Consider the following 24829-nt stretch of genomic DNA (forward strand, 5'->3'; position numbering starts at 1 on the left):
TTTCCCATTTCTGGGATACCGAGTCCCAGAAGATGCAGGGGACATCAGCAGCTCATTTCCTCACAGTACCCAGGTGGCCCCTCTTTCCTGCCCTGCTGTGGTTTGCTGTCCCCTGGTCAGTGCACAGAACTGTGGCCCCTACCCAGCTCCCTGAGCCCCCGGGTGATGCCTCCCAGAGGATAGGGCCTTAATCCAACCCGATTAAGGTAGGGTTTCAGGAGGGGTGGTTAGAGGAGGAGGGTGAAAGGGAGCCCTCCAGCAGGCTTGTTTCTTGTGAGGGCCAGTGATGAGCCGAGACCCAGCTTGAGCCAGACCCCTGCTCTCAGGCCTCCCAGTGGCCTGGCAACACCCACTGTAGAGAGGGGCTGGGGCCATGGAGAACATGGATGTGTGATGGGACCCATATGCGTGGGACAGGCCTGAATGAAGCATATTATCCACCCCCAGCCCTTTGGGAAGGGCAGGGAGAGGGTGGAGAGGGGCCCTTCGACAGAGCTGCAGGGCTTGGAGCAGCCCAGGCCACAGCTCCTGGCAGCCTGGCCCAGGGCAGTGTGGACCAGGACATAGCCTGTACCCCAGGGCACTGGGCTGTTGCTCATGCCTTTCGCCAGTCTTCTCATCTCCCTCATGCTGCTGCTGTGGGCACTTATTCCTGTTGAGGTGGGCTCTGCCCACTAGCATGTTTATATGTGCACACATGTATTCTCTTACTGTCTGAGGAATAATGCCTGCATATGTTCAGGTCTGTGCCCATGTGCTTACACTCAGGCCTGCTGAAGGTGGGAACCAACATGGGGTGGGTGTGGACATGGGACCCTAAGCTCCTAAGGACATGAGGAGGCCTGTGCTCTACCACTAGGCAGGAGCTGGCCCTGGGAGGACTAGGGCCCATTTGTACCTAGAAGCTTTTGCTGAGCCCCTGGCCCTGTTCTCCCAGCCCCAAAGCCTACACCCATCTAGCTCAGTACTCAAAGCCTGGTTCCCAAGGTCTCAGAAAAGGCTGGAGAGACGAGGTTTCATTCTTCCCTACCTTTGTGGTTCTCTTTCTGGCCTCTTCCCACCAATTGCTCATGAGGACTGGCAGCTTCTGTGTTCTTGGTCTTCTCAGGCACACCCCAGCCACTGTTCCACCCTCAGCCCACAGCCAGTGCAGATCCTAGGAGGGAGGAAGCTGGTGTGGACAGGGGGTGGACTCAGTGCATTTGTATCAGTGGCTCCTTATAGGTTGTCCTGGCTGTCCATAAGAACCCCCTAGGGAATTACTTGATCTACCCTGGCCAATTAATCCAGTGTCTCTGAGGCAAGGTACTCAGGCTTTGGTGCTGATTGAAGCTTCCTAGGTATTTCTCCTGTGCAGCCAGTCTAGAGGACCTCTGAGGATATAACAGTGAGATAGCTGAAACAATCCTGTGTTGGTTTTGGGACAGTTTTGCAGGCATCCATATACTAAAAGTGTAAAGAAGTCCAATGGAAAGGGCTGGGTGCAGTGGCTCATGCCTGTAATCCCAGCACTTTGGGAGGCCGAGGCAGGTGGATCATGAGGTCAGGAGTTCGAGACCAGCCTGGCCAACATGGTGAAACCCCGTCTCTACTAAAGATACACAAAAAATTAGCCAGGCATGGTGGCATGTGCCTGTAGTCCCAGCTACTCGGGAGGCTGAGGCAGGAGATTCACTTGAACCTGGGAGGCGGAGGTTGCAGTGAGCTGAGATCGTGCCACTGCACTGCACTCCAGCCTGAGCAACAGAGCAAGACCCTGTCTCAAAAAAATAAAATAAAAGAAGAAGAAGAAGAAGAAGTGCAATGGAAAGAAATGAAATTCAGGAAAGTGGTTGTTTCCAGGCCTAGGAGGCAGGGTAATGATGGGCAGGGGTCAGATCCAACATTGTCATGTTTCAGTTCTTAAGCAGAGTGCTAGGGACATGATGTTTTATACTTTTTGGTTTGGTTCAAATAGTTCATCATAAGTTAATGGAAAAAAAGAACATGGATTTTACAGTCAGATAGACCTGGGTTTTAAGTTCACTTCTGCCACTTACTAGCTGTGTGACCTGGAGCAAGCATGTAACCTCTCTGGGCTTGTTAATCATCTGTAAAACAGGGCTCACAGGGCTATGTGAGGATTACCCTTGACATTCGAACACTCCTTCCGGAAACCCAGAGTGAATGAGACCAAACCGGGACAATCACAGCTCCCCGCCAACCTCAGGCAGGGGCAGGTTGCTAAACGCCTTCCAGGCCTCAAACTTCTCCATCACAGAAAGATGGCACCACCTCCTCAGGCAGGAGACCCCTGAGGCCAGGGTCAGAGCAAAAACACCCCTTCCTTCTAGGTTTCTTTTGTTAAGAATAGAAGGAGGGGGATTCTAGGGGAAGGCAGTGTAGTCCCTGCCCAGATCTGTTTGCAGATACCTCTGTGACCTCTGCTAAAGGGTGGAGCAGGGCAGGGGTAGCAGGTCACAGTTCCGAGAAGGTAACATACAAAGAGATCTTCCCTTAAAGATGTAGGAAGATAAGGGGGGAGGGAGGTGCTGGGGAAAGCCCCTTCTCCCACAGCCCCTGTGGGCCCTCATAGAAATGCAGGTTGGATTGTGGTGCAGCCAGGCAGCCTGTCCCCTCGAGGACAGGAGCCTGGGGAGGGCCCCTGGGACAGGCAGGGTGTCTGCACATACGCACACACTCTCTCATACACAACACATGCCGGTATGTGTGCACAGGCCTAGCTATGGAGTAGGAAACGAACTCAGACACCATTCTTATTTGGACAAGCTTAAAACACGATGTGGCTCATTTTTATTTTATCTCAGAAAAAAACATTCCCTTTAGAAGGAAAGGCAGTTAGACAAGGCCTCTCACCGGGTAGCTCTGTGCTACTCAGTACATGCCAGTGGCCTGCCAGCCCCAACCTCTCCCCTGGGGCCTGGGCCCATGCTCTGGCACTGCTCCGTTACAACTCCCTGTCCTTGATCCCAGATTTGTCACTCCAAGAGATGGCCCTGGGACTGAGAAGTGGATGGCAGCCGTGACAGCGGGAGAGGACTGCCTGAGGCTCCCGGGCAGAGGCTCTGGTGCCAGGTTTAGCAGCAGGACCGACAGCAGACCCAGCAGCCAGGGAGTGAAAGGTAATAAAATAAAAAGGGTTTCCTCACACTTACATTTTTCCTGGAAAAAAGTCAAATGTCACCTCTGGGCCCAGCAGCTCCTGAACCCTAGGAGAGTCTAGGGAGAGTGGTGTGTGGGTGGCAGGAGGCTGTTGGAGCCACTCCCCAGCCTCAGGGCCAAGCCAGTCTGCTGTGCCCAAGCTGCTCTGTGGAGACAAGGTGGTGCTTCCAGATGCTTCTGCAGTGGAGGGCTGGGCCCTGCCCAGTAAAGATGCTGCTGGTGCTGTGGCCCCCACCTGGTGCAAGGCCTCACAGCATGAAATGTCTGCTTCCTCAGACCCCAAGCCCTTCTTGCTGGGCCTCATGCTGCTCCAGCCTGGGGCTCCCTCCTCTCAGTCCAAAGTAGGAACTGCCCTCGGGGTCTCCTGGCACTCTCTCTTTTCTCCCAACGTGACTGGTCAAGCCAACCAGAAAGATAAAGATTTCCTTCCCTTAGGAAGGGGCAAACTCCATGGATCATCAGGACACTCCTGCTCCACCCTGGGCCAGGGGGTCGTCTAGGCCAGGGGGCTCTGGGCACACTCCCTTGAGCTCATGGCTAAGGAGCTCCACATCTGGGAGGCTCGTGTTCCCCTGGGACTCTTGGGTACTCCCTCCACTCACCAGCCCCAGGGCATAGCCATTGGGCCTCCGCTCAGGGTGGGGAGCACTGCCGTTGGCCCACACTCCCGGCGGGTGGCCGTTGAGACGGAGGCTGACCTGCTCTCCATCACTGCCATGAGCTGCCAAAACCCGGGCACTGGTGCCAGCTGCCTTGAAAGGTTCTTGCTGCCTCAGGACATGGCTGCGAATGATCTTGCGGAACGTCTGGCGGAACTCGCGGATACGGTAGGCGTAGATGAAGGGATTCACAACCGAATTGGTGTGGGAGAGGACGATGGCCAGGTACATGAGCCAGAGAGGGGCGTGGTTGCAGTCGGGGCAGAAGAAAGTGAAGCAGTTGATGATGTGTAGGGGCAGCCAGCAGAGGGCAAAGAGCCCCACAATGATGGCCAGCGACTTGGCAGCATGAACCTCCTTCTGCAGTGTGGACCGTGCCCGTTCCCCTGGCAGAGGCTGGCTCTCCATCTGCTTCAGCTGTCGTCGTGCCGCCAGGAAGATACGCAAATAGACACCCAGCATGAGCAGCAGGGGCACGAGCACACAGGCAAAGAAGTTGAAGTACACCATGTAGTTCATGGGGACCACATCCTCAAAGAGACAGGCCACCTGGCCCTCCCCGCAGCCCTGGGAGTGGTTCTTGCCCTCCTTTGGCTGACCGCAGTTGTTCCAACCCAGCATGGGAGTCAGGCCGATGGCAAACGACAGCACCCAGCAGATGGCAATGATGCCCTTAGCCCTTGTGCCAGTCACCAAGCCATTGTACCTGGGGAGAAGAGACCAGCATCAGAGATCTGAGAAACCAGGGTTAAGCAGGGCAAGAGTTCAGAACCCCAGAGCAGCACCCTCTTCCCCTTTTCCTGACTATAAGGTCTTGGACCAGTCATTTCCTGCCACCTCGCCCCAGCATCCTCTTCTGTTAAGTGGAAGTAATATGCCTTGCCTTTTTCACAGGCCGCTGGGAGGTAACAGGAGAGCAGGCACCCAAGAAATGGAAACCCATGTACAAACGTCCAGATGGTCATTGAGGAGTTTTTGGAGTAGTCCTGGCACTTAGTTTGGTTGGAGGGAATTAACGCATGATTTTTTGAGGGGGAAAACATTATTTTTCTCTAAAGGGAAATGTGTCGTAGCCTTAACCAAGATCAATCACTTCCATGTTGGTCGCAGCCTTAACCAAGATCCGTCACCTCCATGTTGGTTGATCTTGGTTAATAAGGCTATGACAGGCTTCCCTTTGGAGAGTGGGAAGGGGTCTGGAAGGTGGCCTCACTGGTTAGGGGCAGTACCAGCCAGATCAGACCTGTAGGGGATCTAGACCTCTTATACTCCATACCCTGTCTTCTCTTCCCCATTTGCCATTTGACTTGGGGTCTCCAGAAGCCCTTGCGAAGAGGCAGCATGGGGGGTAAAAGAGGCGAGGAGGTCCCAGGCCAAAGGAGATGCCATTTCTCCCCTCCAAACCCACCCACAGCCCTCTGGAGAGAAATGAGAGAATTACGTGTTAACATTTACATGGCCATCTTAACATATGCAAGGAAATACTGAGGTCCAGGGAGACAGTAATCTGCCTGAAATCACTGAGTGAGAGCCAGACAGAAATCCAAGCCTACCGATCCCCAGTCTTATACTCGGGAAATGGCTGGATCTGCCAGCCAGGAAGCAGACCTCAGCCCTGTAGGAAAGGTGGCATAGATTTCATAAAAGAATGGACAAAAAAAAAAAAAAAAAAAATCCCCTAATTTAGGAAGGCAACCTTGATGATCACTGAGGGATGACTTCTGTTTAACAGTTTTGATTCTGGCAAGACCAGATTACACTCCCCTCTACCTGGCAGAAACCCTACCCATCCTTCAAGTCCAGGATAGAGATCTCAGAGAAGTTTCCTACTGAAGTGCAGCAGATCCCTACCACATCTGGGCCCCTCGGGGGCAGGGCTTTCCTACATCCATCTCTGCATTGTCAGCTCTGAGACAGGGACACTCAGAAGGTGCAAGAAGGTTGGGCGGGGTGGCTCATGTCTGTAACGCCAGCACTTTGGGAGGCCAAGGCAGGCAGATCACGAGGTCAGGAGATCGAGACCATCCTGGCTAACATGGTGAAGCCCCATCTCTACTAAAAATACAAAAAATTAGCTGGGCATGGTGGCGGGCACCTGTAGTCCCAGCTACTCGGGAGGCTGAGGCAGGAGAATGGCATGAACCTGGGAGGCAGAGCTTGTAGTGAGCTGAGATCGAGCCACTACACTCCAGCCTGGGCGACAGAGCAAGATTCCATCTCCAAAAAAAAAAAAAAAAAGAAGGTGCAAGGAAAGATGTGCTCTACTTAACTCTGGAGCTGGGAACATCCACAGAAACCATCTCATCTATGGGTAGTGAACAGGCGCCTACAGGTAGCACACACAGGTGGCAGCTGGTGGGGCGTTTACCTGGTCTTCACCGCCATGCAAAATGCGTGCCTGCTGTTACCAGATCTCAGGTGGGGCTGGGGAGATGGTTTTCTGGGTATGATCTCCTAAGATTTAAATTTTGTTAACTTATTCAAATTACAGAGAAAAAGAGAAACCCTGGTGGCTTCTGATCTCTTATGTGGTCCAATCCTCTTGTTTTACAGGTGGGTAAATTGAGGCCCGAGGAGAGGAATGGACTTGCTGTGGACATTCCAAGAGCCCAGAGGCAACTCAGGACAAGGTGAGTCTGTCTGTTCTGAATTTCTTAGGTCATTTCTGAATCCAAACAGTAACCAGACAAGCCCATTCTCAGGAGCTCCTCAGCTCCATTCCATGGGGGCTTGGTTACCTGCAACAGGGCCTCAACAGGAGGGTCATAGACTTGCTCATTGCTTCCAAGCAACAGGGAGCTGGCACTGCCCTGCCTCTTGTTGGACTCGCAAACATAAAATCTCAGGCTCTCTCATTGTCACATCTACATTACATAGCACTGACTCTGTGCCAGACACCATTCTTAGTGCTTTGCAAACAGTAATTTATATAGTCCTCATTGACTGGGAAGCTATATTAATTCTGACATTATTCCTGAGAAAAGCATATCCCTCCCTGGGTTCCAGCCCTGTAAACAGGAATGTTTTAAAACTTTGTCTCTCTGAGCCTCAGTTTCTTCATTTGTAAAATGGGACCAAGTCCTGGACCTGTCAGCACTCTGCCCTCTAAGGGCAGAATGGAGAATCAGTGGGTGGAAATTATAGGGAGGCAGATTGTGGCTCAGGGTAGGTAAGACTTTTTCAGCTGAGCTGTTCACAGGAGAGATGGACTGCCTCAGGCAATAGTGAGTTTCCTGTCATTTGAGGCAACAGAGCAGAGCCAAGCAGCCACAGGGGTGTTGCAGAGCTGCCTGGGCCCTGGGCCACCTGCTTTGCTGGTTTTCAAACTGTTAGCAGCAAACCTTGTCGCCCACATTCCCAGGCAGTCACAGAGGTGAAGCTGCTGGGGAAGGGAAGGGGCTTATTAAATGTTTATTGAATCAGTGAATTGGTGGGGACAGCAGAGCCAACCCGAAGGCTTCTGGGAGCACAGTATGGAAATCCCTGGTCTGTCCCAATTGTTTACTTGTACAGAAGAGGGAACCCACAAGGGGAGTCTTCCACTGCACTCTGCAAAGAAAGCCCCGTGTGGGGACAGAAACAAAACATACCTTAATAGCACTTGACTATATATGCAAAGAATATCTCTGGAAGGATTCTTAACATGGCCTTGCAGGCAGGGAACTGGGGGTGGGGAACCAGGGGGGTGTGGAGAACAACTTTCTACTATACTATACTCTTTTGTTCCTTTTTAATGTTTTAGCGTGGGCAAAACATTACTCATTTTTTTAAAAAAAACACAAATAGAGTAAGTTTATTTAAAAGAAATCCCCATAGGCTGAGAGCCCTGGACCCTGGTGCCCAGGGAGCGGGGACAGCATCAGGGCCCAAATGGAATCATAGCTGAGCCTCAGCCAGGTCCAGCAATGTACCCTGGGCTGCATCTGTGACTCATACACTCACATCTTGCCCTCCTAGACCCCAAACATTGACCTTCCAGCTGGAAGGGATGCCAAGGCCGTCTAGCATGACATGCCGCCACTCTGGGGTGCCCAGGCGTGTCAGAGAATGTGGGTCCCAGAGCTGCTGCCCACCCCTTGTGGAGGTGCCCTCTGCAGCCCTGTGTCCCCTGGCTTGCAGGCTGCCCCTTTCTGGGGATCTCCATTACCCACATTGGGGGCTAACCCTATGGTCCAAGAATATGCCCCATGATTCCAGGTGGGGCTTTATGTGCATGTGTCCCACCCTGAAGAGTAGGTGGAGCTTTCGTAAGTTGTCCAAAGGAGTCATTGATCCAAGAACTGAAGAGCCATGGACCAACAGGGGAAACCTCCATTCCTTCCCCCGGTATGAACAGGCCTGACTTGGCCTCCACGCTTCCTGCCCATGCTGTTCATCTCTCTCTGTCACTTGGCAGCCAGGCCACCCTTCCCTGACCAGTGCTCACATGCTCATTCCTTCCTCAGGGTCTTGTCTCAGGCTTTGCCCCCCACCTGACACACCTGCTGCCCCCACACTCATGCCAGTGAGACCCTGCCTGCCCATCCTGCAAGACCCACTGGGTGGCACCTCCTCCAGGGAGCCCTCTCTCCCAATCCTGCCCTCTTAGAAGTCTTAGGACTTCGGGTCTCACCACCAACTGCCACCTGCACCTTGGCCTGTTCCTCAACCAGCGAGAGCATCCACCAGGGGCTGCTGTGAGAGCCAGGGGACAGTGAGGCAAAAGTCCCCTGGGAACTGGGAAAAGCAGCCCGTGTCTCTCACCCTGAATTCTCTATCCTCTGGGGACACAGAGAGCTACATCACTGCCTCTGGCCTGGAGTCTTTCTCACAGAGTTCCTCGACTAGGCCCTGTGCTAGCCCAACAGGTTCCTTGAACTTGGAAAATAATAGATTTTTCCAAAACTGAATTCTTTTTTTAAAAAAAAGTTAATGGAGAGTGGGGCAGGCCTGAGGCTAGACCCAGGGCTAGCTGAATGGACCTTTCTGAGTGGAGCAGGAAACGGCATGTAGAGGAGGCTGGATTCCCAGCTGAGAAAGGAGGAGGGAGGATCCCGAGCCAGGCTGCAACTCCAGCTCAGGCCAGAGTGTCTCCAAGTTCCCTTCATACCCCGCTTGCTCTCGGGAGCCCACATGGACACCTCCACATGCCCAGCGGCCCAGGGGCCTTGAGGAACAGGAAAGTGAAGGGACCTAAGGACCAGGAACAGCCTGAAGGGCCCTGGAGTCCATCCACATCAGGAGACACCATAGGGAAGAACTCTGATGTCCTTCCCTGCTCTGGCCTCCCCATGAGTTCATGAGTAACAGGAGGGTCAGAACATCCGCCTGGCCACAGTGCAGGCCAAGAGGATGACAGGAGATGCTGAGCTGACATCCTTTGGCAGCTGTAAAGCTCTCTGCCCACGAGGGAGGATGAACATCATCGTCGTCATCCTCTCCAGGGCCCCCTGCAGAAGAGACCAGCCTAAGCCTTGCAGAGCCTCATGGAGCAGAGTCAAATGGCTCAAGGTCTGGGTGGAACTAAGGTCCAGCTTCAAGAAAGCTGGGATGAGATGGGTAGAGGATAGGGGGCGGCAGGTCCATGGCTCTGAACCCAAAGATCTGAATCCCCACCCTCCCTACCCCGCCAACCCTCCTCAGGGTCCCTGTCACCCCATCCACTCACTGGACCTTCAGAACACCGTTGTGAGCCTAGAGGGGCAGAGAGACTTATTCTATTTTATGGATGAGGAAATGGGCCCAGAGAGAGGCAGCTAACTTTCCACAGCCACACAGCACATCTGTCTTACTTCATAGGGAGCCATTCTCTCAACTCTCAGAAAACAGAGGAGGAAAGGGAGAGACAAAAGAGAAAAAAAGTCGAGCTCCTTTAAACTGAGAACAGCAGCCCTGATCACGCCCTCTGAATCAGAGAAAAAATGAGAGCTTGGCCTCTGCTTCCACACGGAGCATCCCATCAGTGTGCAGACTCAGCTCGGTTCCCTGAAGTCAGCTCCAGTCCTTTGTTCTCTGGCCCACCCGGGCACCTGCAGACAGGGCCCCTCCTGGGCCTCCGTGTTCTGAGCTGCCACTGAACGAACCTGAACTCTGCTCTGCCCGTTGCAGAGCAATGGATGGAGGCTCCCCAGAGACTGCACTTGGAGTCAGACAACCCCTAATTCCATCCCTGTCAGGGCTGGCCAGGGTCCCCTTCTCCTTTGCCAAGGGTTCTAGACTCTCCTGGGATACAGAGCATCTGATAGGGCCGTGTGAGGTCCAGACTCCTCCCCTTCCCTGGAGCAGCCCAATGCAGCTCCTGCTCCCGCTTAGAGCCCAGGTGACAGGGATGGCCACCTGGTGCAGGCTCCGGGAGACAGGCTGCCCATGACCGCTGCCCAGTGACTGAAGTCACAGTGGGGGTCAGGCCACATTTTTTTCCAGGCCTAGCCCCAGCTCCACTACCAACTCGTTGTGTGGCCCAGAAACAGCTGGCTCTCTTCTCTGAGGCTCATTTTCCATCCAGAAGATGAGAGGAAATGACCTCTAAGGGCCCCCTGGGTTTGACACTCTAAATTTCCATTTGCTCATTTAGCTGGGTCCTCCTTCCTGCTGGGGCACCCTCAACCTGAGTGGGGCTGCTGTGGCTTCCTCTTTAGATAGGCACCCACCAGTCTCAGATAATTCACCACAGAGATGGCACACTCTGCTCCCTGACTCTCAAGAGGCACCACCTCAAGCCTCATGCATGGCCTCAGGGCCCACAACCACCCAGGCTGCGGAATCCAGCTCCATGGCGGCAGGGCCAGGAGGTGGGACAGAAGGCCTCTGAAGTCCCCAAGGGAGGGATGCACTTTCTAGCCTCATCTATGGCCTGGGTAGGTGGAATCCACGCCGAGTAAACTCAGCCTCTGGGAAAATCTTCATTTACACAATACTTGGCTGAAGTCACTTCACAAAATATTCACCATAAAAATCCCCTCCAACAGCCAGCCCCTGAGCACACTGGCTGCCTCCAAAACCATGAGTCCTTGGTGACTTGAGGAGCAACAAAAATTTGCATATAGGTCCAAGTGACTCACTGTGGCATTCAGCCAAGTCACTTCCCCTCTCTGGGTCATTTTCCTAATATGCACACTGCAAGGCTGGCCCAGAGGAGCTGGGGGAATGCAGGTGGCGGGCGGCTCCTAGCACTGAGGTCCTGTGGTTTCCCCTGGCTCCCCGCTCCACCCCAGCATCATGCGGGGAGTTTTACTCGTGTGTGAGGAATGGCCCAGACACACCCGCTGGCAGCACGTGGGTCACTGGAACCAGAGCTCCCTGCTAAGCCCAATGCCAGACCCTGGCCACACTCATCTGCCAAAAACCAGAGCACAGTTGGCCTCAGGCAGCCTAGGGGAACCCAGGCCTCCTAGGAGGGCCAGGCTGCCCTGCGCCCACAGGGATCAGTCAGTTCAGCATGACTGCTGGCCACGTGCTGGCCCTGGGGAGCCCCTGCTGAGCCCGGGGCCCCGTCACCAGCTCACCATGCTGACACTGCAGACTAGGCCCTGACCCCAGGCTCACCCTGGCCCTGGGCACAGACCAAAGCCTGGGCACCAACAGCCTTTGCACAGATGTAACCCTGGCCCTGCTCACCGGAGCGGAATGCGGATGGCGATGTAGCGGTCAATGGCGATGGCCAGGAGGCTGAAGATGGAGCTCTGCGTGAGGACCAGGACAAAGCAGGCAATGAAGAGGCAGCCGTGGCAGGCAGCACAGAACCCGGTGCTGATGGTGATGGCAAAGGGGATGGCGAGCACGCCCACTGCGATGTCGGCCGCCGCCAGCGACACCACGAAGTAGTTGGTGACATTCTGTAGGTTGCTGTTGAGCCACACGGCCCAGCACACCAGAACGTTGCCCAGGATGGCCAGCACAGCAATGGCCAGCTCCACTGTGATGTACACTGAGGAGCCCATGATGGGCACGGCCACAGACAGGCAGGCTCAGCACGGACGCGGGCTGGGCCAGCTCACGGTCCATCGCTGCAGCCCAGCCGCCCGCCTGACTCCCAGCCTGGCCCAGGCGGAGGGGCCCAGGCCCCTAAGCCCCTTCCTCACAGGAGCCAAGTGCAGCCCTGCTGGGGTGCTCTCCAAGGGCTTTTTCACAGAGGACTCTGAGTCTCCTGAAACCAGGCCCTCTCCAGGGGTTCTGGCAGCAGCATCATGGCTCAGCCCAGCTTCAGGGTTCCCGAGGCACCTGCAAAGGGACAGCCGATAAGGAGCTGAACCATCTGCAGAGGGCGGGCCCTGCAGAAAGTGCCACCTCTAGCCCCACACCCACCCTGGCCCCCTGAAGACCCTACAGCTTCAGATCCCACCCCACCCACAGGCCAGGTGTTAGCCTGAGGATGGCCCCCAACTCCGCCCAGCCCCATGCCCTGCCCAGTCTGCTGTGGTCATAACCAGGAGGCGAGAGAGGTGGGAATTTGACCCTCACTTTAGAGGACACCCAGAGAAGTCACTGAGCAAGACTGGTTCCCCTGGTCCAATAGAATTCCCACTAAGACTCTCATGCAAACCCCTCCCAAGGAGGCAGCCCCTTCTCCCAGGCTCTGCAGAACGAGTAGCACCATGGCCAGGCGCCTGCCATACTCCAGCTCACCCCAGCACTATCCATGGCTCCCTGCATTCCCTGCTCTGCGCACTGGGGTCACGGTGCCTCCCACTCTAAACTCAGGGCCAAGGATCAGCTGCAGTCTGTTTTTTTCCTGGGGGGGCCAGGAACCTGTTAAAGTCTGTCACTGTGTTGGTCCCCCATGCTCAGCCTCTTAGGTCTCCTATGGCAGCCTGACCAGTCTCCTGGGTCCTGGATCGTGGCCAGCCCCATGACATTCCCTCCCAGAAAAGCCCCTCCCTTCCCAGGCTCTCCCAGTCCCACCCACCTTCTCTCGCCAGGCCAGCTTCTCAGCCCCCTTGGCCCACTCCATCCCGTCAGCTCTCCCAGGAACTACCAGCACCCACCTAAGGGACACCAGCCGCCCTATGAAAGGACAGGCCAGAGACCCCTGGAGCTCGGATGTGGAAGGATGTGGGGAGCCTCCTGGTCCTTTCTCCCACTGCCGCAGAGGGTAAGCCCTCTCACACTGCGCCCGAACCCGCTGCCTCCAGGTGCCCCCACCAGACAGCTGCAGTCAGGGCCGGGGGCGGTGCTGCAGCTGACTGTGAGCTTCCACTCGGAGGGAGCTGCCTCACCTCCCTCCTCCCACACCCTCTCCCTCACCTGCTCCTCTGCCTGGCTGACACCAGGAATGACTAACTGGAGTTTGGTCCCCGGCAGAAAGCAGGTATGAACCAGGACTCACTGAGGGACTCTGGGAAAGAATGCTTTTCTCTTCTGGGCCTCAGTTTCCTCATTGATACAGTGAGGCAGTTGGACCCCAAATGACCTCTAGGGGCTATGCCAGCTCTCACATATGATTCTATGAGAAGGAAATAAACATTTAAAATGGCTCCCCTAGAGTCAAAATGGAATTAACTGACATGCCTCAGAAGCAGAAGTCTTGGTTCCCCAGCAGGCCTGAGCCCAGCCCCAATTCCCAGTGTCCCCCTCGAGCCTGTGAATGGTCTGGGTCCAAACGGACCTCTGCCCATTAAACTGCCCCTCTCCGAGAGCTAAGAGGCCCTCAGATCTACCCCCTCCAGTCTTGAACCCTCATGGGGCCCTGTGAGTGTATGGCCAGCCACCACTGCCTGCCTGGGGACAAGAGGTCAGAGGCTGCCTTTCACGTGGACTCGGGCAGCCACCTCATCTCTCTTCTCTTTCAGGACATGAGGGACGGAGCAGGATTGGCAACCTGGAGAGAAAGTCACTCCTGGTCCTGAGCCCTGTTCAAAGGGTCAGGCTCCCCTCTACCCCACTGTCCATGTGACAGAGCTCAAACAGACCCCAACTTTCCCTCCAACTCCAATGCTGTCAGCACCTCAAGTGGCTGGAACAGCATTGGCACAGGCTGCAGCCATACCTGGGACTGGAGGTTCTCCTGCACCCAACAGGCCCTTTTGCGTCTACTAGGAGGCTTGGAATGGAGCATTGACACAGAAGCAGGAGGAGGAAGGAGAGAGCAGAGACCAGAGACCCTGCAAAAATGGAGGGCCTGCAGCAGCTGGAGAGGGCTGAGTCCTCCCAAGCCCCTGCTTTCCATGGGGCACTTGCCAGGCAGCCACTCACAAAGCATGTCGCTGGCAGGGATGCGCCAGACCAGGTCTCCTGGCACCATCTCTGGCCACACTCAAGGAACACAGTTATCCCTGATGTTCCTGGCCTCTCTCCCTGAGCAGTAGTCACCAGGGCCCACCTGACTCATGATAGCTCCTGCCCAATGGGTACAAGTGGAGCTGGTGCTGGGCCTGGGCTGCCTCCCACCCAGGTGCCTGGCCTGTGGTTCCAAGGTGGCCTCCCAGGCCCAGCACCACCAGCAGCAGCAACAGGCCACTGTCCAGTGAGGCCCCGTGGGTCACTGAGGAGCCGCCTCTACCCAGGGATCCTGCGTCCCACCATGGCCCTCTCTAGGGCATCTGCATTGAAGGATGCCACAACCTTCTGCCAATCTGACCATCCCAGGCGAGAAAGCTGATGCAGCCCCAGACCACACTCCAGATTCAAGGGCCTTGCTGGGGGCAGACAAGGTGGAACATAACATGTCTGCCCAGGTGAGGGAGGACTCCCCAGTCCCACCACTCAGAGCCCTGCTGGTGGGGTCACATCATCGGCACCTGCCTCAGGGGCTGGACTGGTGCCATGCCTGCCGGGATGCCTGGTTTAGGAGGAGCCTGACTGGGGCCTCTGTTTGGCAAGGCTTCCCTGGCAGCTGTGGGTACCTGCCTGTGTACCCCCATTCTCAGGGTCTTCGCACCTTCTGTGCTGTGGGTCCCCACGCTAAACAGCATTAGATACTGATAACCTTCTTGACTACACTGAAGCCAACTTCCTGCTGCCCACCAGCCTCAATGAGGGCGACAGACCCCTCTGCCCTGGCCGGCCTCGCACGGGGCTAAAGACACCCATGGCTCCTGCCGGCAGGGTCCACACAGGCCACCTCGCTGCCCGTCCCCTCCCTCGGCCCCTCCTTAAGCACTCCTGCAGGCTCTCCCAGCTGCTGCCAGCACATCCCGGGTGAGGCTTGCCCGGACCCACAGGCAACTTGGGCCCCTGCCAAGCCAGAATCCACTCTCAGCTGTGCCTTTCTCAGCCCCGAGCAAAGCAGATCGGTGGAGTCAGAGGCACCCTCGGGGCAGGCAGGGGAGGAGTGCGTTCCTCGGGGAAAGGCTGGGAACTACCATAGGCTGGCAAATCGGCCCCGGGCCGGGGCGCCCTGACTTACAGGCTTTGCCTGATTTCTGTGGTGTAAATTCTCCCCTTGTGCCCAGTTTCAAGCTACTAATGTGTCGTGGACCAGAACTGGGGAGCAACAGAGTCAGCTGGCCACGATGCCAGCCACTGCTGAGCTGCCAAACTTTATGCATCCCAGGAGGCACCTGCCTAGAGGTCACGCACTGCACTGGACCCTCAGACACAGCTTGTGCAGCCGCTTAGGAGCTTGGGAAATGACTGTCATCTGTGATCTTGCTGGTCCCAGGAAACCCATTTTACAGATGAGGAAACTGAGGCCCAAAGGCGTGAAGCGACCTCTCTCAGCCTTACCAAGAGCACTGGAAGGTGGCGTAGGGCTGGGGCTGTACCCATAGAGAGCACAGCAGCAGGAAGCCTCCTGGGCCTCCAGCTCCCCTCCCTCAGAAGCCTCCCAGAGTGACAGGAAGGTCGGAGGCCCCAGGGAGGGGATGGGGCCAGGATCTGGCAATTTCCTATCCCTCTCTGTTGGCTCTGTGCATCTAATTAATCCTTCAGTCATCTGTTGCTAACCAGGAGGGGAAATTAAATACTAATAATGTAATACTTCTCTGTGATTGCCCCTTGTTGGGGACAGATCAGAGGGCAGATGCTGCCCCATATAGACAGGGGACACATGCTGTGGAACGTGCATAATGCCTCTTGAAAGAACAACCTTATAGGATTCCACGCGGTCAGACTCAAAACTGCTACTTGTTCCTGCCTTCCTCCTCACCTTCCCCAACCCGGCCACTTTAATTAAAACTCCATTTAATCAAAACCCACACATCTTCTGGCTCACGTCTTCTGGTTCCTTGTATGTCACACTAGCAAGGCCCTCTGTACACATGCCCAGATGGTGGCTGTACCCCCCAGAGCCTGCTGCACGGAGGTGCCCACCGGCTTCTAGGCAGTGCCCTGCACATCTGCTCCTGAGTGCGGCTAAGGGCAACGTACAGGGCACAGTGCAGGGACTCGGACCTGCTCCAGCCATGCCTGGCCTTTTCCTGGGCTTCAGAATCCCAGCCTTAGAACCCTCCTGCTACTTTCCCATAACAAATGTTTACCACCTCCACCAGGCCTGGCAGGACCCCAACTGCTGGGCCACAGGGAGGTATGCCCCCCACTGCTGTGCCTGGCCCCATTTGGGCCCTGAACATATGGCAGGGGATCTCAAAGGAGGAAAGGACCCAGGACATTCTTGGGAGACGGCTGCTGCCCTGCGGTTTCAGGCACTGCAGGCCACTCCCTGTCTCCAAAACCTTGGCTCACCTAAGAGGAGTCGCAAATCAATTTCAAAGCGCAAGAGGTAAATGAAGGCTAAGAAAGGCAAGCAACAGAATACAAAATATGGAGATGAATTCATTCCAGCAGAAAGGAAGGTAATGCAGTAATCTAATAATGATTTTAGAGACCTTTAGGATGTCCAAAGATGCAAAGAAAAGAATGGCATCTGTAGACAAGAATGAGAACTTCTGAACCGACTGGTGGAAATGAAACAAGGACAGGTGGATATAAACATGAAATAATACAAAATCCAGGGACTGAAAAACAGAGGGACTGAAATAAGGCATGTGGTGGGCTTCAGGCACACACATGGTGGAAGAGGCGACTGGGGATCTGAAGCTAGTACTGAGGAATTCTCACAGAAATGCCATGAAGAGACCTAGTCTAGGAGGAAACGGTTGAGAGGCATCGGGTAGACTGAGAAGCATCAGCAAGTGGCTTGCGGGAGCTCGGCAGGGGCATGGCAGGTCGTGGGCCCCACTATGACTGGCTTTTGGGTGGCCCGGGGGGCCTGGGCATGAACCTCCCACAGCCCAGGGCCCCAGGATCCCCAAACCCTCCCCAAAAACTCATCAGCGCAGGTGCCTTCCTCACTGCCCGGTGGTGACCAGCCACCCAGCATGGGCTCCGCTTCCCTCCTGCCCTCTGGGGCTGCCCGGTGGCTCCTACTTTAGGCGCTGGGTGCAGGCTGGGCCCAGGACCCAGAGAGACGCCTGGCATCCCTCCCCCACAGCCCGGGTGCGGCTGTGGCTCTCTGCTCCTGGTGGCAGGATGTGGGCAAGATGGGGCCAAGACCCAGCTCCCTGCAGCTGGAGGCTAAGGCCCTGAGCCTGCCTCACAGAGCAGCCCTCACATCGCAGCCCTGGGGCCAGCGCTGGGGGCCCCAGCTCCTGCTCCCCACACCCCCATGTGTCCAGGCTAGGGGCCAGGGAGGCCACAGCCCCCCCTCCCTGCCTGGGCGCCACTCACCCCCTCATATGAGGCTTCGCCTGACAGCCCTCCTCCGAGGGGCCACACCCCGCACAAAGGTGCTGGGGGCCCACGCTGTGCTGAAAGCAGCCTGGCTGGGGGCGGCTCCTGCTCCATGTCACAGTCCCCGAGGCCCGGGAGAGCTTCCCCTCTGCACGCGGCTGCTCACATGTACACAGGCTGCGGTGAGCCACATCACGTCACGTGAAGGATTGGCACCTGCACCTCCCTCAAATGGCGGGCAACACATACTATGCTGCTGAAGGGGGGACAAGGGAGTGTTTCTAGATGGCCCCGAGGACACAGAGCCCAGTAGTCCTGGGTGGGACTCTGTGGGAGGCTTGAAGGGGCGGTGCTGGGTGCAGGGCCTCAGAATGCCCCAGGGTGTCTGCACTGAGGATGGGAGGGGTGAGGACCGGCTGCTGGGTCCCTGGGCAGGTGTGACAAAGCAGCCCTGGAGGCTGACAGGAGGGCAAGGTGACCAAGCAGAGCCTGGCCACTGCTTCTTCCCCACTGAGCAGCCTCCCCCAGGCTGGCTCAGGGTTTGCAGAGGCCACTGAGGGACCAGAGGTGAGTCCTCCTGTGACACAGGGGCAGACAAACACCAGCCCGGGGCCTCTGGGGAGAAATCTCCTGCCCATACGCCAGAGGAGACACCAAGTGACACCATCGGCCTCCCTCTGCTTGGCCAGCTCCGGCAGCCTCTCCACCAGGTGACGGCTGATGCCAAAGACCGGGGCTGCAGCGGCACATCTGAGGGGTGGGGCATAGAAGGGCAGCAGCAGCAGCCCCTGCCCAGTGACTCCTGGAACAGGCCTCCCCTGTGGGGGGTGGGGGTGGTGGTGAGAGAATCCCTATGGCAACTCACAGAAGCAGCATCTGGGTGGGACTTGGAGGAGAAGGTGAAGGGAGAGAGGTAGCGAGAGATTCTAGCAGAGAAAATGCCTGCGGAGGTCCGAAGCCAGGGTCCTGCCTTCCCTGGGCTCCCATCGCCCCCTGTGCTGGGATAAGGGGCAGTTGCTCTCCTGCTCCTCCCTCCACCTGATCCTCCCCAGTCCCTGACCAGATCCACAGAGTCCAGGCTACAGGGGCCCGGGCCCTCCCTCTCTGCCACGAAACTGCCTCTTCCCACCACCCAGAGTCCCAGGCCCTGCGCAGGAGGTGGGCAGTCGTGTGGGGGCTCCTCTCTGCACCCCAGCTCCATTCCCTTCCCCATCTGGGCTCCTCTGCTCCTTTCAACCTCTGGACCACCCACCTCCTAGGACCAAGCCCCTCCTGTCAATGGCCCAGACCCTTCTCCTGGGAGCTAGAACCCTCCCTTTCACCAGCTCAGCTCCTGCCTGTGTGGTCTCCTCTCCACAGCATCCTCACCACACATGCCCTAAATCCCCTCAGCCTATGCTTCCCGCCTTCATTCATCCATCCATCCGTCCGTCTGTCCTTCCTCTGCTCTCCTGCGTGCTCAGGGACCAGTTTGCGCTGCAATAGACAAGACAGACCCCGCAAACACGGTTGGGAAGGCAATTCTAGCTCATTTGGGGTTAGGTGGCTCAGGAATTAGGTCAGTGAGAGGTACTAAGACCTTCTTTGGGTGTCAGGACACAACTAAGAGCCACCAGGGGCTGTGGTCCCACATGGCAGGCACTGCCCAGGCCTCACCTGGACTTTGCAGGACATGATGCCTTCAAGACACATGCTGGCTCCCAGGCCAACTGCCATTCACGTGTCCCTCTGCCAACAGCAATCCCTGTGGTGTCCACTGACCCTCAAGCCTAATACCCTCTCTCCCAGGTTCCCCAGCTCCAGCACACATCCCTAACTGGCCCTGTGGTCTGCCCTAAACCTTCCCCCACTCGCCCCCAAGCCAAGGCCTTTCCACATTAGGCATTGCTAAGATCATCATTCTTGTTCTACAGATGAGAGATCAGATTCCAGGGGACAGTGACCTGCCCAGTGAGTGGGTCAAGAAGGCAAGACCAGAACCCAGACGAGGGCACTGAAATCTCCAGTCCATCGGGTTACCCATGAGGCAGTCATTGCCATTGATCGCCCTCCTCGGTCGCGGACTCCTGGAGGCAGGAAGCAGGGCATATTTGGGGATCTGTACTTCACAGGCCAATATGGGAAGAAGCCCAGCACAGCCCTGAGACCAGCCAGGTCAGCCTGGCCCAAGGCCTGCCTCCGGCCAGAGGTGACTGGGCTGTCCCTAGCTTCCTGAGGCAAGGAGCAGGAAAGCTCACAGCTCAGCCAGCTCAGCACTGGGGGAACAGGGGACGCAGATGGAGGAGTAGTGGCTGGGATTTGCCTGAGAAACACTAGGACTACGGAGAGCCTCGGAAACCCCAAAAAGCAAGCGCAGAACAAGGAGGGACTGACACCATGGCCATGGACTAGCCTGTGAGGCGCCCCTGCCATGGATCTGCCAGGATGGGGGCTGGGGGATGCTGCCCACAGGGCCCGGCCTTCCCAGCCCCACCCAAGGCCTCCAGGAGCGGCCAAAGCAGGGCCAGTGAGGAAGCCCCACCCAGCAATAGCGTCCCAGGCCCGCGGTGCTCCACAGAACCCTCCACCACGGTCTCCAGGGCTGGGGCGCCCCGGGGCAGCCCTGGCCCGTTAGGTAGTTTCGGCAGAGTGCCCCGCCGGGGAACCCAGGGGGAGCCGACAACAGAGGCAGAGTGGAGGCGACCTGAGCACCTGGCAGGAGAGAAGAGGGCCCTGTTGCGGGCACAGCCCAGGAGAGGAGGTGCCTCAGGATGGGGACGGAGGGCTGGCTTGACCTGCGGCCCACCCTCCAACGAGGGCCACAAACACCTGCTCCTCTTTGCAGCGCCCCGACTCCCCCAGCCTAGGACCCAGCCCTGGGTCTCCCTCTTCCTCCCATGGTACAGTCGGGGCAACTAAAGTCTGAGTGCGGGACACAAGGATCTCAGCTCTGCCGGCCCGCGGCCTCCTCCTCAAGCCCTTGGGCCGCCTTGCGCCAAATCCCTCGAGAGCCGCCACCATTCCCGCCATTCCTACCTTCGCTGCGGGCAGCCAGGCAGACAGCCGGGGCCAGTCCGAGGCGCGCGCCCACCCCCGCCCGTCCCCCGTCGTCTCCTGGGTCCCCCAAACCCAGTTCCCGCCACCACTGTCCAAGGAACGCGCCCGCGCTCGGCCCAGCGTTCCCGACTCCCCCTTTCTCGGCGCGCCCCTGGCGCTCGGGTGCCTCTGCCCGCGCCGCACCTTCCCGGGGAACCGGTATCCGCCCGGCTCCTCCACCTGGGGATCCTCCCTCGCCCCGGGATCCGGTCCGCCAGCCCTCAGGAAGCGCCTCTACGCCCCCTGCCCATTCCCGCTGGAGGAGCTCCTGGAAGGTTCATCGCGCGCGGGGCCGGTCTGCAGCGCATGGACGGACGGACGGACGGACGGACGGACGGACTGACGCTCCCCGCCCGCTACCTGCGGCTCCGCACCCCGCGCTGCCCCGGCCGCCGCACTTGCCTTCCCTCCCCGCCTACCCCCGCGCGCCTTCCGCTGCAGTTTGGGACGGCTCGGAGGGTCCCGCACGCGGCGCCGCAACTGCGCCTGGGGCGTGACTGTGCCTGGGCCCTTCACGGGCCGTGCGGGCGGCCAACACGGGGCAGGACTCGGACCCCGCGCCGGGGAACTGGTTTCCGGGCGGCGGGAAAGGAACCTTGAGGGGAGCAGAACTCCAGCCTCCCAGTCCTCTCGGCCCTACACCCCCGACGGCCCCACGCCGCCCAGCCGCCAGCCCCGGACCCCCGGCACCCTGCACTCCGGACCCGGCACCCAGGACCCCGCACCCCGGACCTAGGACCCCGGCTGACCTGCGGCTCGCACGCCGGCTCCCGCTGTCTCGGCGGCCGCTGGGTCTCCGGCTCCGGCCGCGCCGCTCACGGGCGCCCCCTGCAGGCAGCTTTGAGACCCGCGCTGCCCCCGCCCCGCCCCGCTGCGCGGAGAAACAGAGGCCGGAGGGGGAGTCGAGGCATCGGCCCCCGAGGCCCGCAGGTGATCCTGGAAGGACGAGCCCGCAGGTGTCCCTGTCAGGACGAGGCCGCGACGGGCCTGGACCGCGCCACATCCCCCGCCCGCAGCCCTCCAGCGCGCTTCTCCCGGTCTCGCATCCGTCCCGCCGCCTCCTCAGCGCCACACCCCCTTCCCTTCCAAGAGTCTTCGGGCCTGGGAGTCCCCTTCCCCGCCCCTTGGAGCGCTCCGGGCCCCACCCCCACACTCCCTTTTTTCTTTTTTTCTTTTTTTTTTATTTTGAGACGGACTCTTGGTCTGTAGCCCAGGCTGGAGTGCAGTGGCGCGATCTCGGCTCACTACAACCTCTACCTCCCGGGTTCGAACGATTCTCCTGCCTCAGCCTCCTGAGTAGCTGGGATTACAGGCGCCCGCCACCACGCCCGGCTAATTTTTGTATTTTTTAGTAGAGACGGGGTTTCACCATATTGGTAAGGCTGGTCTCGACATCCTGACCTCAGGTGATCCACCCGCCTCGGCCTCCCAAAGTGCTAGGATTACAGGCGTGAGCCACCGGGCCCAGCCTCCCTCTTTTTTAAGAAGCCCCCAATGCCAGCCGGGCGCAGTGACTCACGCCTGTAATCCCAGCACTTTGGGAGGCGGAGGTGGGCGGATCACGAGGTCAGGAGACCATCCTGGCTAACAAGGTGAAACCCTGTCTCTACTAAAAATGGGCGTGGTAGCATGCACCTGTAGTCCCAGCTACTCGGGAGGCTGAGGCAAGAGAATCACTTGAACCCGGGAGGCGGAGGTTGCAGTGAGACGAGATCGTACCACTGCACTCCAGCCTGGGAGGCAGAGCGAGACTCTGTCTCAAATAAATAAATAAATAAGAAGTCTTCACTGCCGCCGCCTCTGCTGCTATGGTCCCGCGGAACTCTGCTATTCCTTATCAGAGCTGGGCTGGATCCATGCCCCTGTGTCACCCCTTCCCTAGTGTCCAGCTGTGCCCAGTGCCCGCTCCTCCTCAAATCTTTCCATGGCTCCCCAGGTCCTGAGGGATAAAGGCCAGCCTCCTGAACACGGCATTCAAGGCCCTGCCTGACCCTTGTTTGGCTCCCCACCTTTAGCCCTGCCCTTCCTTAGCCTGGCCCAGGGGCTGGTCTTGACAACAGCTGGTATCTCAGTTCAAAGATGCGTCCCCAATTTCCAGTGCCCCCTCTGCCTCTCCCCATCCCAGACTCTGGGCCAGAGACCCCCTTGTTTTTCCAGCTCCTGGTGCCCAGTGTGGCCCTGATCCTCCCCCTTCCCTGATCAAGGAGGCAGGGAGTCCTGTCTGCACCACAGACTAACTGGGAATTTTAGAGCCTGAGGCTGGGAATTCTCCCATGCCCCGCCCCCCACCCCACCTGTCTGTTTTCCGGAGGCTTCCAATGGGGAACAACTTCATGTCCAGCCTCCAAGCTGTCCAAGGGAACCCGCCTTCTACCCTTGCACCTGGAGGGATGTAGACTAATCCCAATTTTGTTCACGACAGGACAGGCTATGTCAGACAGCCGGGGTATTGGTGGCCAAAGGCTTTTGGGAATTCTTGCATTCTAGAACCTCTGGGGACCAGTGGGGCCCTGGCTAGAGGCCCAGGGTGGAGGGGCTTGCCCAAGGCCAGGCTGGACCCTAAGGCTGAAGGCAGATTGGGGGCATGATCTCTATCACAGCAGCCACCACTCACTGCAGGGAGGAGAGGGTGGGTGGGAAGTGGGCACACAGGCACCTGGCCAGTGTGTTGGGAGGAGCATGAGGCCCATGGCAGTGACCATTGCTTGCCCAGATGCAGCCTTGAGCATCTGGCAGCCTCCCTGGTGTATTCCTGGGATCAAAGCCTGGCCCCCCGTTCCCATTCAGCTAGCCCGGCTCTCCTGGTCCTCATGTTCCCTAATGTCCAGTGGGGCCCTCGCAAGGCGGAGGAGGAAACCCTCGGATGTGTGGGGACCCAGATAGCTTGAGTTAAACTCCGAAGGGCGAGACCCACATGAGACTCTTGGGGTGCTGTCCCCAGGTCTTTCTGAAGAGACCTGGCCCTGGTGCCCCCTCTCTCTCTCATCCTGGCCTTTGCTGACTCTCTATTCAAAGGAGCTCGCCTGCCCTCCTTCTCCCATGGCCCTGGCTTTCCTTAGTGGAGGAGCTCCCCCTCCAGGTGGGGACACCGCCCTGGGGCCAGCAGCTTGGGCTTTCCTGCAGACCTTCCAGGACCCATATCCTCACTGTGAAATGAGTGTCTCGTGTCTGTCCTGCCCCCTCCTGGAGGTTAAGTCAAATCACAAGGTAGGGGTGAGGGATGCTGATGGCCATGGGGCCCTCCCCTGCCCCCATCCTTGGCTCCCCATCCTTACTTCTGGGGCTCCCCACAAGATAAAACCTCTCCTGTAGTGGGGACAAACCCCTCCCGCCCACACCTGCTGGGCCCAGATTCATTCAAGCCCTTACTCAGCAAACATGCACCGAGCGTCCTGAGTCTTCCTGAGGGGCTCCGGGGGCTCACGAGGCAGAAACCAGCTCTCAGCTGATTCTGAGGGTCTGTCTTGTCCCCCAGTGTGGACCCCAATGACTCCTCTGCCATTTCCATCCTGGGGCCCGCAACCTTCCTGTGTGGACCTTCCCATGCATGGTCTAGCCATGTGCACACCAGTCCCACAGCAGGCGGGGCGCAGCCGCAACGTCCTCACGCAGGGAGTGATGACTTTGTTCTAAAGTTGGTCCTCAGGGTCACAGTGCCAAAGCCCTTAACATTCACCTCTAGGGCTCAAGGGGCAGTTCATTCCTCAGCACTGGTGCCAGTGGAACTGGGTCCTGAGACCGGGGGTGGTCAGGCAGGGCCTGGAGTGGCTCCAGCCCCAGAGCCAGTTCCACAATCCTCAGAGCCACCCATGAGGAGCCAGCGCCAAGGAGGCTGTGAGGGGCAGGCTCAGGCCAGGCCCCCACCCTTCCCCTACTGGGCTCCTCCCTGGCCCTTCAGAGGCAGAGAGCCCCACGGTCCTGTGTCATCTGTCAGGTGCCTTGGCCCAGGTCTCCAGCAATGCCATTGCCCACGGACTGGGCACAGGCCAGGCCGCCCAGTTCAGGAATGGGGAACGGCACCTGGGAGGGCTGTCCCCATACTGCCTGCCCCACGGGCCGGCTTGTCTTCTCCAGGAAGGGGCCTGTGTTCTCGGCACCATACACCTTAAGGTCACCTCCTCAGTCTTGGCCTTGCTGCCCCCTCGCCAGCCCCGTACCCACCTCAGCTGAGTGCTGTCCTCAGATATCAAGGCTGTGGGGCTGGGGAAGGTCCCTGTGCAGGTGCCTGGGCCGCCTCCCCAGGCCCAAGGGAGCAACAAGGCTAAGGGGCAGAAATCCTCCGAGTGCAACTACTGCCCTTTGGTGGGCACAGGGAGGCCCCTGGCAGTCCCCGGCTTCTGTCTCCG

At 58.0% G+C, this 24829-nt stretch overlaps 1 protein-coding gene and 1 long non-coding RNA gene across 9 annotated transcripts in view; one reads left to right on the forward strand and one right to left on the reverse strand.

Moving 5' to 3' along the window:
* The window catches only part of LOC126929793 (uncharacterized), a 67330-nt gene extending 51400 nt beyond the window's left edge, over positions 1 to 15930 (forward strand). Inside the window, exons 2-6 of one of the 3 annotated variants that reach the window (XR_007717267.1) lie at positions 2974 to 3122; positions 6375 to 6451; positions 11385 to 11555; positions 12719 to 12891; positions 13589 to 15930. This is a non-coding gene — a long non-coding RNA (uncharacterized LOC126929793). The remainder of the gene's footprint in view (positions 1 to 2973; positions 3123 to 6374; positions 6452 to 11384; positions 11556 to 12718; positions 12892 to 13588) is intronic. The other 2 variants (XR_007717266.1, XR_007717268.1) reach the window with 2 other exon arrangements.
* On the reverse strand, positions 973 to 17991 carry ADORA2A (adenosine A2a receptor). Of its 6 annotated transcripts, XR_007717252.1 has the most exons (5): positions 17406 to 17991; positions 13126 to 13242; positions 11418 to 12020; positions 3156 to 4527; positions 973 to 1171 (listed from the first exon to the last, which is right to left on the reverse strand). XR_007717252.1 is itself a non-coding variant. In XM_050746214.1 (4 exons), the coding sequence occupies exons 3-4, from the start codon at positions 11738 to 11740 to the stop codon at positions 3621 to 3623; spliced, it is 1230 nt and encodes a 409-aa protein (XP_050602171.1). In that variant the 5' UTR covers positions 11741 to 12020; positions 13126 to 13242; positions 17406 to 17991; the 3' UTR covers positions 2754 to 3620. The 6 variants fall into 6 exon arrangements, 5 of the variants coding, with proteins under 5 accessions (XP_050602171.1, XP_050602174.1, XP_050602169.1 ...); XM_050746214.1 differs by lacking the exon at positions 973 to 1171 and having other exon boundaries at positions 2754 to 4527; XM_050746217.1 differs by lacking the exon at positions 973 to 1171 and having other exon boundaries at positions 2754 to 4527; positions 13044 to 13242.
* Positions 17992 to 24829: the final 6838 nt, after the last annotated feature.

The sequence above is a fragment of the Macaca thibetana genome, chromosome 10, assembly GCF_024542745.1.
Source record: "Macaca thibetana thibetana isolate TM-01 chromosome 10, ASM2454274v1, whole genome shotgun sequence".
Taxonomy (NCBI): domain Eukaryota; kingdom Metazoa; phylum Chordata; class Mammalia; order Primates; family Cercopithecidae; genus Macaca; species Macaca thibetana.